The sequence below is a fragment of the Falco rusticolus genome, chromosome 4 (genome assembly GCF_015220075.1).
Source record: "Falco rusticolus isolate bFalRus1 chromosome 4, bFalRus1.pri, whole genome shotgun sequence".
NCBI classification, from domain to species: Eukaryota; Metazoa; Chordata; class Aves; order Falconiformes; family Falconidae; genus Falco; species Falco rusticolus.
This window is the reverse complement of record NC_051190.1, coordinates 9,648,214-9,661,512: the sequence shown is the minus strand read 5'-3', so window position 1 is coordinate 9,661,512 and position 13,299 is coordinate 9,648,214. Positions and strand designations below refer to the sequence as shown.

Genomic DNA, 13,299 nt, shown 5'->3' with positions numbered 1-13,299 from the left:
ACTGTAAATCTTTGCCTTCTGAAAACAAGTGATTATTACTTCAGAGTTATATTTATGATGTTAAATCTTTTTTTGATAGGGAAGTTCTAACAGCATAGAAGACAATCTAAAAACAAGGGCTTCCAGAAGTACCAGACAGGGCATCAGCAGAATTGCAAAATTACTGTTCCCTTTAGATAAAAGGCTGAGGAGATAACTAGAAATCTGCTGTTTTATGAGCGAGAGAGAGCTGGGAGTGATGTATTGTTTTGCTTTTTGATTTTTTTTTCATCTTGTATCTCTTCATTAACAGTGTGGTTTGGGGGTGGGGTTGTTGGAGGATGGAATTTTCTTTCTTCTTTGGGAAAGGGTTTGGGTACTTTTCACTTTCCTAGACTTCTGCTGTGATGATGTGAAGCTCCGGGGATTCTGTTCTGTGACTGCAGTTACTCCTGGGATTAGTTGTAGGACTGAGATTCTGCTCATCTTTGGTAAACCATGAACAGTCAGAATATAAATTGAAAGGATTGGTTGTGTAGAGCCTAGGCCTCGTCAGAAATCTTGTGCATGGAGGGTAAAGATTTATGGTCCCAGATGGTCTAAAAGCTTCTTTAGAGAACCTGAAGTACTTCAATCCTTAAACAATCCCCAAACAGAAATTATTTATCCTGGCAAGAAAAAATTACGAGAGAAAATGCAGTGCATTAGAGGATGGAGGATTTCTCACGTATATAGTTATTTTATCTAATGAGAGTAGTTTTTAAATATGAATGCAAAGATTTATCTGTGAGTGTTCAGGACTTCTAAAACTTGCATTGTTCTTACCTAAGTAGCTAATGTTATAGACACAGTGTTGGGGGGAAAAAGTAGTAATCTGCTTTTCTGAAGCTAACTTTGATTTCTAGGCCTTGTTAAAATGTATTTTGTTTTTCCCTCTCGCTAAGTTGTAATAAGTAATCTTGAAACAGATTCTTCCAGATGTGTTCCAATTGGTCAAAATCTGTGTTAATGGGTGATTTTCAGTCAACTAAAATATTATTTAGCAATTCTGGCATTGCTCAGCCCTAAAAACATGCTAGCAGCATTTTTCTGAAGGGAAGAGGGGAAAAATGGAGGCCATAGTCTTGTCATAACAGCATGACTGGGCTGTTTAAAAGTTGTAACAGTACTAGTAGTGATCATCTAAATACAAAACCTTGCATTTTGATCTGATACTGATGACTCTGCATGTTGAATTAAAGCTTTTTTTTTTAATAACATAAGCTTGATATGGGCATTTTTGTGAACATGTCTCTCTGCAGATTACTCCCATCAAGGCTTTCTTTTGACTTCTTACATTTCTAAAAGTCCTTTCCTCTTGGCCATCTGGTTCTCATGATTACAGGCTACAGGATTTGACCCATGAGTATTAAAGTGATTTTTATCAATGGGAGAAAATATATAGATTAATTCAAATTTTCTAGGTTAAAGGAACTAAGGAGGAAGGTTGTACTGAGTTTTGCTCATGAGATACTACTTTAATCAAGGTACACCATAACTGAATTCCTATTGGTAAATGTGGACTGAGGTAAAATGTATTGTGTCTCCACAGAGATAAGGCTGTGGTCTGACTTTGGTTAAAGCTGGTTGATAAATATCAAAAACCCTCCACTGAATAAATAACTCAGCAAATAGTATTCAGTAGCTTTCTTCAGAGGAAAAAAATATGGAAGTATTGCATTTTGGAGGCAAGGTGAATTTGAAAGACCTGAAATGAGATCATACACTGCAGAAGTCATTTGCTACGCTGGAGAAATGTAGTGGAAGAAAGGAGGAAAGGATTATAGAGAGAAGTATTTCAGACATAGAGTTAGCTTTTTTTCTGCCCCAGTATAGTCCAAATTAACAAATGAACTTCAGTACTTGAGGTGGATTTGTGGTACTGTAAATATCTGTTATGAAGAAATGTTATTTGACAGAATGACAAACTGTATCTGTGAGAGCAAGCCTACTTAGGGCAAATGGCAAACAAAGGAAATAAAAAATGACATCTCTTGGCCCACAGCAAGCCAGGGAATTGGGCAAGAAATATATTTATAGATTGTGCCTTAAGAATTAGGTGCAAAACTACTATGAAACTTGCAATACTAAAACGTTTTAACTTACAGGTACCCCTCAGTTATAAATGGAGATGTGTTTTTGTACAGTGACCTCAGGTTTTTTGGGCAATCCTTAGTCTGTAGTTGTTTTTCACCGCAATATTTGTGTGAGAAGACCCAGAGATGCTGACTGAATAGTAATGAAGTCTAATAGTTTGGTTTAAATATAATGTCTGTATTAAGAAATGCAGATTTAAATCTACAACAAGTTTCCTTACTTAACTTGAGAAGCAGGATATTAAGGGCAAGTTTAGGGAAGGGATAGAGCAGCTTGTAGGCACCCACCACTGTCCTTTTTGATGCCCGACATGGGGCAAGAGACAATGGCAGTTTTCTGTTGTGTGCTTTTTGGTTTTCTCTTACAGAAGAAAATAAAGATTTGCATATTTGTCCTTAACAATCTTTAATTATAAATATTTGTAAATCTGATGCTTGTACTTGTTTGTGTAGCAACTGAAGTTAACATACAAATTGGTTTAGATCAGTTCATAAGAAAGCTATAAATAGTTTGTTACCTTTCAATGATAGATCTTCATACAGTGAAAGAATGACAATGGATCAGTGGCAGATTATAGAATAAATAATGAAGCATGATTTTAGAAAATGAGAGTATAGTTGATAGTATAATTTTCTTTTATACTAGTTGAGATGTATTTGGTTATAGTTGTAGCTTCTCTACAGTGTACAGTTACACAGTAAATTGTTTTCCGGTCTTCTGTGTCATATATTTGCCAACTGTGAATAGGCTAGACTATATCAACTGATCCAGCTGTCTAAATTCTCTGTTTATGTCCCAAGACACAGGACATTTTAGTTAGTACGTTTTATTCCTTTCATTGCATGCACCACAGAGATAATGGGATCATGCAAGGCTGCTTAAGATATCCCATACCATCAAGAAGCTAGCTGCAGAGACTTCGGAAAGCAATCAACTGTAGTTAAGAATAATTTCAGAAAAATACTATTAGACCATGCCTTTTCAAAGATTGCAACGGATCAGAAACAACTGACAAAATCTTTTGTCATTTTTATATGTGTTAATAAAAGGGAAAAAAAAAGTGTATTGAAATTTACAGTTTGAATTCCAGCTCTGGAAGTCTTTGTCATTAATCCGTCGTGATGTGCTCCTATGTATTCCCATACTGCCAGTTGCCTGGTGTAAGATAAGGCAGTTTAGCATCACCTCATGTCCCTGTTGCTTGGGCCTACTGTCTTCCCTGGACTCTGATTATTTCTTCTAGACTTGCAGGGTTTTGCTGTCAGTTGGTTTTCACTTTGTCAGATGATTTGATCATCACATTATATGGAAGTTCTGGCATTGAGAGGACAGAGACTATTATCACAGTGGTTGTTACTTGTCAATTGCTGTAAAGCCAGGTAAGAGGGTCCCAGAAGATAAAGCTAATAAGTTTTGTCCTTATGTTTGGAGTGGGAAAGAAACAGGAGAATCAGGAGCTAAAGGTGTAGTCATGAGAAATAGGAACTAGAAGTCAATAAAAAGAGAGTGGGGAGTGAGAGGGGAGGATTGAGGCATTAGGTGGGGAAAAAACACTCAAGTCCCATAAAGTAGCTATAGCTCTTTTTGGATGAAGTACCAAAATAACAAATCATCTTAAACAACAGAAGTAGTTGTTTTAAATCTAGTGGATGATCTTGCTATCACCCTCTTTAGTCATAGTCCTGTACTGAATTATTTAGAGCAGAAACAATCAAAGAACATACTTGGAATCCTTCAGCAGCTCTGGTGTCCAAATTTGAGGGATTTCTGTCTGACGAATTAGCCTGTTAGTTTATCACTGCATTACAAAAAAACCCCAAACAACCAACCCTACTTGCAAATTGTATATGGATGGATGTATATTTCAAAATCCATCACTGGATGATAACATAAGACCACTTTCTGCCACAAAAACCTTCAAGTTGGCTTTCCCAATCAAGACAGCCCCATCTATAATTTCTTCCTTGACCTTACCCAAGGTTTGTCACTTCTTTCCATGTTAGTAGCAGGCGATTTCTTATGTGACGGTAGACTGGATTCTTCAACATGTTCTTTGCTTCTGGTGCTGGGGTGATGATGCAAAGCATGAGAAGCTGTGTACTTCTGCAGGTGGACTAACAATTTTAAATCAGTGAGTCCCCTTGCAATTTCCTTTTCTTCCACTGTTCACTATATACCTAAGGCTTTGGGATGCTCTGAAAGTGCTTACGTGCTCTGGCCCAAGGTATTCTGTGGCAAGGCAGTTCTCTGCAGGCAACTCCTTTGGGAATAACCAGTTGGCGCAGGTTAGAGGAACTTGTGTAGAACTTGGGGAATGCCATTAATTCACCTTCCTTTCATAGTTTTGTTTCAGTTTATGGGGGCAAATGTTGAAAACCTCACTATGCTTAATTCAGAGAAAGATTAATGGAACCTCCTGTGCAGTTCCATGGATTGCCTCTTGGAGTTAGGCTATAGAGAAGGAATGAAAAAGTTCTGAAAGAACTATTTATCTATTACCAAGAATTGGCATGCAAATATTTCTGATCAACTGGTCTGTTCTTAATAGAAATTATGAAAAATATGAAAGATTTTGATTTTTTTTTAATTTCCATAAAGTTCTATGTCTATGTAATGACAGCAGTGTGACATACTCACAGCACTCCTACATTCCTCCCCCACTGCAATTAATTATCCAGTTTCTTCCCACCCTCACAACATTTGTTCTTTCCTTTTCTTAGCTAGCTGCAGATACAAAAATCTGTGTCAGTACAAGTCTAAATCTGGTCTGTCATGTTCAAAGACAGTTCTAAGTTTTGAAGGTGTACAAAAATGGATTCTTTTATGTCAAAGTAAGCAGTAGTCTGCCACAGTTGAAGCTGTTAGTTTTAACATAATTACTGAGAAGCAGCCACAACTGCTGTTGTGCTTAGTGACAAACATGGTTATGTGAAGAACCTAAGAACTGCACACATAGGTTGGTGTGGGACAGAAAAGGAAGTTGTCTGGCTTATCTTAACCAGAACTGCTGTTTGAGTTCTGAAATCTAATTATTTGTGAGTTGGTTGAACAGTTTGGGTTTTACAGCTTGCATTTGGAAGGGTTGTATGTGAGCAATGTGTATATTCTCTGCTTTTATTTTTGTATTTGAACATTTTAAATATTTTTGAAATTGGTTTCTAAAAATTTAGTTGTTTTTTTTAATGTGGACTTGCAGAATATCCATATTTAGAAATTTTTCTTCTAGAAAAAGAAAAGTCTTATAGACATATAGGCATTTGGTGTATGGAGGCTGGTAAAACATTTATTTGTACATAGTTTTTTAGCATCAAGTAATAATTTAAAATTAGGAGGACATATCTTAATTACTCAGACTGGAGAAAACAATTCTTTTATTTTGACTATTTCTAGACTACTGGTAGTTGCTGAATATCCTTGTTGCTTAGTAGTGAAATAATTTTGGAATGCAGAGGATTTACTTTACTGTGCTTATGCAAAGGAAATTTTGTGTGTTATTTCAGCCAGTAATTCTTTTTAAGAATGTATAGATACAAGCTTCATTCTTCAAATAAATGCCCTGGGGCTGAAGCTCTGGCTGATAGCTGATGTGGACACCAAATTGAAAATTAATTAAAAGGGAAATTTCTTTATATAATGTTGAATGAAATGCTTGATCAAAAGGAAGCATTTCATTTAGAAAAATTTTAACTTCATTAAGAAAAGGACAATTTTAAATAAAACCCTTAAACTTCTAATTTGCAAACATAAACGAAAATATTTCTTGAATTATTTTAAGCTTTTGAGATGTGCTGTTTGCCAAGCTTGATGCAAATTTATGGAATAGATTTGTATTCATTTAAACTATTCATAATTACTCATCCAAAAATTTTCAGTAAGCTCTAACCAAGGCTTCCTTCCATAACAGGAGTCATAGAATCATAAAATAGTTTGGGTTGGAAGGGACCTTTAAAGGTCAACTAGTTCACCCCCCCCCCTGCAATAAGCAGGAACTTGTTCAACTAGACCAGGTTGCTCAGAGCCCCATCCAACCTGACCTTGAATGTTTCCAGGGATGGGGCATCTACCACCTGTCTGGGCAACCTGTTCCACTGTGTCACCACCCTCACCTCACCATAAAAAAATTCTTCCTTATGTCTAGTCTAAATCTGCTGTCTTTTAATTTAAAACTATTGCCCCTTGTCCTATTGCAACAGGCTCTGCTGGTAGTCTGTCGCCATCTTTCTTATAATCCCCCTTGAAGTCCTGAAAGGCTGCAGTAAGGTTTCCTCTGAGCCACCTTTTCTCCAGGCTGAATAACCCCAACTCTCTCAGCTTGTCCTCACGGAGAGGGGCTGCAGTCCTTCATTCATACTGTATTGGCAGGTTAAGGTAATTTCAAAAATTATGTCCCTGTGAGTTAACATCGTGAAAAAAACTCTAAAAAGAAATGTTTTTCATTCTGTTTACTTTATCATTGCCTTCCCCTGTCTTTGTTAATTCACTCATTCATGATAATCATTGCATTTTTACTATTTGAACATTTGATTTGGATTTATGCACTGAATTTCTGTGCTAAAACTGTCAGTCTTTGGGTCATAAACACTCAGTATATTAGTAGATATTGGTATATTAAAGCTGGGAAGATTGCTGCATATAGAGGAGTTTTGAGTTTATTGGGAGCTTTTAAGTTTATATAAATGAAAAGATGAGATTAAGAAAATGTAGAATTACCATTAAATAAAGACAGAGCTGTAAATGAGTAGCTTTACATTTGTATGCTCTTAACTGACTGCGCACCTAATAACATGCAAATATTAAAATAATTAAGATCTAGATGTTTATTGAAACAGTATTATTTAATGATAGAACAGATTCAGAGTGTCGAACTACAGAATTCTATGACTGGTGATAATTTTTTCCCATTTGAAATAACTGATAAAAGATATGATTTCAAAAGGTTATTTTCTTAAGATTTCTCATTTAGTTTAAATTGTTACAAACAGAGTTTTGGATGTAATTGTGCTAAAATGAAGACAGTATCAAACAGTGTTTTGTTTGGGTTTTTTTGTTGTTGTTGGTTGTTGTCTATGTTTTGTTTTGTGTTTTTGTTGTATGGTTTTTTTTTGAATAGAATGTGGACTTGCAGAATAGCCATATTAATGCAAAAAAGTCTGGTGCCATGTGTTTAAGTCCCCGAATTCCTGCAATTAAATTTCTTCTAGTACAGACTGTGTTCAGGAATTCATAATTCTATAAAGCCAGTATGCTGCATAGGCAGTGAATAAATAGAGGGGAAAAACAAGAAGAAAAACAAATAACCAGATAAAAATATAATCTGACATGAACATCAGAAACCATAGTAATTCAGGATAATTATCCATGTTCCAACCTTAACATGGGCAAAATCCTTTTTGATTTTGATTTTAACTTGTGTTGAAGAAGGAGTGCAAGATTTGCCTCTTGAACAGAGAAAGACCCCTGTACTCAGATGTAGTACAGATATTTTAGGACAAATTACTGTGTTTTGAAAAACCTTACAGTGTAAAAGAACAATAAAATAAAATAGGAGTGTTATTCACTGTGCAATTGATTATATCTGATATGTTTTTGTTTGTCACATCTGTTGAGTAAAGTCTGCCTATAGTTTAGGTTTATATATTTGAGTACTGTGCAGTTGTTGGTGCCTTTCTGTATAACTCAATAAATTATTTTTTTCTGTTGAAGGTACTTTTTGTTGAACTCAGTTCTTTCTGTTGAACCTCCTTTGCTTGCATCTGACCTTTATTTATGTTGATTTTGCTTCATTTTTTCATTTACCATGCTGTTCAGTTTTTGGATGCCAGGAGAACAAAGGTTTGTCCACTATTTGCAGTCAACTTATTTTATAAAATTCACTATTGCTTATTGTGGTTTTTTTGTTTGCTTGTTAGAGATACAGTAATCCTGTTTACTAAACATGTTCATAGCTGTAGTTACCAAAAGAAAAAACCAAGACCTACCAGGTACAATTCAGCCCCTCCCACAATCCTCCTTTAATTATAGTGAGTACTTTGATTGACTTTATAAACAACAGTACTGTTGAGCACCATGAAGGGCAGATTTACCTTTAGTCTATGAAATAATTTAGAAAACATGGAATACTGAGTCTTGCAGCTTTGTAGGTACATATTGACTGTACTAATGGATGTGTCACTTCCCAGTGTTTGGGTTTGTTGGTTTGCCTTTTTGCTATTTATTTTATTTGTAGCTGACACTATTTTGTGTGTGTTTGTTTTAGTCTTTTTTTTTTTTTTCCAGAAGCACTTGAAAAGATACCATTACAAATACTGTGACATGCTTTTGCTATTTTATAAGGTCATTTGATATACTTTCATCAATGATTCTAACAAATTTTTGTAACAATGTACAACAAAAGTTCAATCAAAGACTAATACTGCATTCAGGTCCTAAATTGATTTTTTTTTTTCTTTTTTCTTTATTGCAGCATCTGCAAATGACAATCCAGGCACTGCAAGATGAGCTTAGAACCCAGAGAGACCTTAACCATCTTCTGCAGCAAGAAAGTGGAAACAGAGGGGCTGAGCATTTTACCATTGAGCTCACAGAGGAGAATTTTCGAAGACTTCAAGCAGAACATGATAGACAAGCTAAAGAGCTCTTCCTGTTGAGAAAAACGCTAGAAGAGATGGAGCTTAGGATTGAAACACAAAAGCAAACACTAAATGCCAGAGATGAATCAATAAAAAAGCTGCTGGAAATGTTGCAGAGTAAAGGTTTGCCATCTAAAGGAATGGAAGATGACAATGAGAGAACTCGAAGGATGGCAGAGGCTGAATCTCAGGTTAATCATTTAGAAGTGATTTTAGATCAGAAGGAGAAGGAAAACATGCATCTTAGAGAGGTAAAGAAAAACTAATTTATTTGTTTAAAAGATATTGTCAAAGTACTTTTTGCAGTTTTAGAAATATAGAGTATCTCAGTTTTTTACTGCTCTCATTTTTTTCATAAAAAATAGCATACATTTGTTTTGCATCTGTAATAAATACACAACAGGACTGTATAATATTTGAAAGCAAGTATAAGAAATTATGGAAGAAAAGTAATCAGGGCTTATCTCTGACATTGTTGCTTTGTGTAGTTTCTATATTCTTTGTATTTTGAACAAATCAGTGTTTGGCAAACGAAGACCAGAACTATTGAAGAGGGAAGTAACCCCTGCTGCTGCTATAAACTAAATAGTCGTGACTGCATGCTACTTTTGTGTTTGATTTCATACCCCTTGTGTTTGAAATGAGTTTTTTAGAATGCTTTGCCTTCCATATAAACAAAGGTTTCTGCCTATGTGCATTTCTAATAAATTTTCATGTGTGGTACCCTGACTTTTTAGGTAAATATACCACATAATGTTGCCACATTAAAACATTGGAGTGATGGCTGCACTGTATCTTATCCTTAATTTGATCCCAAGCCCATCCACACCAGCTGCCCATATCACTTGCGAATGCATTTTTAAGACTGGATTTAGGATGATTGAATTGTACATACAGTTCAAAGAAAATCTGGCTTGGTGTCAAGCCCAGCTGCCCCTCTGCATCCCAGCAGCCCATCGTCATTATCGTGTGACAAGTGTCAGGCAAACAAGCCTTGTGGGCTTCCTCAGACAGACCCTGTTGCTTCCTGCTAAGAAGGTTGGCAGCTGCAGGGAGGTAGCGTGCAAGCATGCAAGGGAAAACAGGAGAAACCTTTCTGTTTCCTTAGAAATTTGGTAAATGTAGTCTGATTGAACTTCCAGTCTAGCTAAATGCCATATTGCTGGATATATCAAAATGTGAATAAAATTAGTACAAGAGCACAGAAAACTATTATTGTCTCCTGTATATCACTGAACATGCGGATGCTAGAGATTAAGAACAGCTATTTACATCTATAGAATGTTGTCAAAATATTTTCTTTTGATATGGACAAATTCTCTTATATTTAGCATATGGCTTCTTTAGGTTTTGTTTTCAACACCCCCCCCCCCCCCCCATGCGGATGCTAGAGATTAAGAACAGCTATTTACATCTATAGAATGTTGTCAAAATATTTTCTTTTGATATGGACAAATTCACTTATATTTAGCATATGGCTTCTTTAGGTTTTGTTTTCAACAACCCCCCCCCCCCCCCCTTTTTTTTTTGTGTGTCTTTAACATACAATATGTATTGAGGACTCAATGGTATCTGTGGCCCATCCTAACCTTGGAAGCTGGAAAATTTGCAAGGCACAATGATACTTTTTGGTTAAGTTTTCTTGTTAGGGTGTGAAACCTGAATCTTTTTACAGGCAGAATTTTAATTAAAAAGTAGTGCCACCCATTAACAAAGTCTGAAAGTCAATGGATCCTGAAAGGAGTTCTGCAAGGAGTTAATAATACTGAGTTTGTGATGAAGGAGGATTGTGGGAGAAGTTCTGTAAACCAGCAGACAAGTTTATGGAATTAGATCTGCTATTCTTGGAGCAGTACATGCAGTCTGTTTCAAGGATGGATGATTTCTGTTTATTATTTGTTTTGTTATGTGATTGTATTTCACCTGTTGCACCAGTATCACTTTGCCAGTCCTAATTTGGGTATGTATTGGACATGAATAAATTTGCAGCAGAAATTTGAAGGTTTGTATTTAGCACAGTAGTTAAGAGTAGTGAGAGAAATAGAACTAAATAGAGCTTAAAAAATAGATAAAATACAAGCTTCCAAGTCAAGTCCTTGGGCATCCAATTTATTGATTAGTCCAAGGAATACTGAAAGGAGATCATATTGCTACCTACAGGCTGTGCATGTTTCTTCTATATTTATATTGAATTAATTACCCTCAGGGGCCAGGAGAAAAATTATTTCTCCCTCAGCTTTTATGAGGATAATAGAGACTGTCTTTTGTCTGGAGTGATGCAAGTACAGAATGGGATTTATTGGAGTTGCTGCTTATGACATGCTGATATGTCTTGAAGACATTGGTAGCTGGTCAAGGTTTAAAAATCTACTAGGTCTGTTGTCTGGAATCTCTCCTTGTCAGATTGGCCTGAACTATCTAGTGATGTGGAGATTTTGGTGAACAGTATCCTTGCTAATATAAAAATTCTGGGCTTTGGAAGAAGTTTGTCTCTCCAGCTCTCTTCCTGTTACATATGGTATTTAATTTTTTTTTTCTGTTGGGTTTTTTTTTTTTTTCCTTTGTGTATTTGAAGTTTGTTGTGGGGAGCTTGGAGGAACAAAGTGTAGGGTGTATGAACTCTTTAGAAACTAAATGTTTAGTAGATGCCTGCTTGTTTTTCCAGGAATCTGTGTTTGATTTTTCGATTGAGCTCTTGGAAAATGTTCTGAGGTTCAAATTTTGTCTTTTGATGTCTTGTTGTGGGAAGCTGTCTGCATGCTTTGAGGGAATATCAGATATTCTATATAGTTCTATCCTTTGTTAGAAGTCCAAATGGACCAACTTTTGATCTGCATGTGTAGCTTGGTAGAGTTCTTGTCATTCTGCAGTGCTGATTTGAATTGCTGTCACTGCATGTAGTCTTCATCATGCATAATACAGTTTTCCAACGTGATAAAAACCAGGAATGACTGTGTTGAATCTTCTGCAGTAGTCTTCTCAGTGGATTGATATTTTTTTTTTTTACTAGTGTTTGTAAGTTTTCATCCTAACTGTCTAAATGACCTTGCAGAGTTACTGGATTTTTTTTTTTTCCCCTCAAGAGAATGCTTTAAAAGAAAACTGGAACTTGGATACATTTTTAATTAATTCCATTCATGAATTACTTAGTATTGAGTCAAATTGTGTTAATCTTTCTATATTTTTTAAAAAATGTTTGTCATTTTAGAATTTAATCTAAAATATTCTGCTTTCTGTATTTTTACAGGTTGGAGTATAGAGCTCGTGTGTTGACTATATTTCTGAGAAACTAGTAGGTTTTCATCTGTAACGTACTGTTTGATAAAATCCTGAACACTTGCTTCTTTTTTTTTTTTTTTTTAAATTGGCTCTGCTATTTGACTTTCTGCCACTGCAAGTTAAGGAAGATAAACTTCTTTGTAGCAGCAAATTAAGCTATTCAAAGAACTGAGTTTTCTAGTGTGTCAATTTACCCATGCAGTGATAGATTCTGCTGTAGTCTCCAGTGGAAAGAGTGCTATCTATGGGGGAAAAAGTGGAATATGGAAAAAATAATGGAAGACTACTGATCTTCTACAGCCTCAACACTTTGTTAAAAGGCATATCTAAATCAACTTCTCATAAGCTATGGAGTTGGTATTTAGTTTAAAAATACATTCAATCTGAAGTTTTTCAGTTCTTGAAATATAACTGTGTACCATCCTGTTACCTTTTAAATCCTAGCTGAAGAAAGGCCAAGTTTTAAGTGTATTTTGCTGAGCTTTTGAACACATTTTCCTCTAATGCAACCATACCTTTTTCCCTTACGCTGTTCATTTCTTTGTTCTTTAAAATAGTGCCAAAGCTGGAATCCGTAGTCTTTCTTGTTCATTCACAGTCTTTTAGATCTCTCAAATGGTGGAATAGAAACCTAATGGATGAGAAGCAGAGGAAACTGATTTTGTTATTGATGGTCACTGGTGGGTGGAATTTTGACCAAACCAGACAATTAAACTAACATGATGTGAAAGAAGCTGAAGAAACTGGTTGTGAAATATTGGCAGTTAAGGATAGCCTCTTCTACACACTCAGCGAGTCTCCAGTGGCTGTCAATGCTATCTACTTAACGTGCACCCTCCAAGCACTGATCACACTAGGAATTGAATAGTAAGGGATATGTTCTTTGTTATTCCAGAGCTCCGTTTGTCTAGCTAGTAACATTTTTCAAAGTTTACTTAACTAGCTAGAGAGAAAGAACTTTTCTTGCCCTTCAGTCTCTACCACTTTGTCAATTATGAAATGTTTCTCATTAATTTTCTCCCCATTTCATGTTAAACATATGTTACCAGAAACCAATATCCTACTGGTTTGATTCAAAATAATTTGCCAAATATCCAAGAATCATGAAAAAAATTCTCTGTCTTAAGCCATTGATTCTTTTTTTCTGTGAATAGTTGTAGCAGAACTTTATAATACAGCTGCCTTCAAAGATCTGGAATTTCTCTAGGCCTTAGATTATATTGCTTTGAGAAGGTACAGGAAGCAGAAATACACACAGCTAGTGTATCAGAGGCAT

At 35.6% G+C, this 13,299-nt stretch overlaps 1 protein-coding gene across 6 annotated transcripts in view; it reads left to right on the top strand.

The window, feature by feature from the left end:
- The window catches only part of ERC2 (ELKS/RAB6-interacting/CAST family member 2), a 521,411-nt gene that overhangs the window by 66,057 nt on the left and 442,055 nt on the right, over positions 1 to 13,299 (top strand). For 4 of the 6 annotated variants that reach the window (XM_037386906.1, XM_037386909.1, XM_037386905.1 and 1 more), the window contains 2 exons: positions 7,924 to 7,947; positions 8,579 to 8,995. In XM_037386906.1, coding sequence (XP_037242803.1) covers positions 7,924 to 7,947; positions 8,579 to 8,995 — 441 coding nt within the window. The remainder of the gene's footprint in view (positions 1 to 7,923; positions 7,948 to 8,578; positions 8,996 to 13,299) is intronic. The other 2 variants (XM_037386911.1, XM_037386910.1) reach the window with 1 other exon arrangement.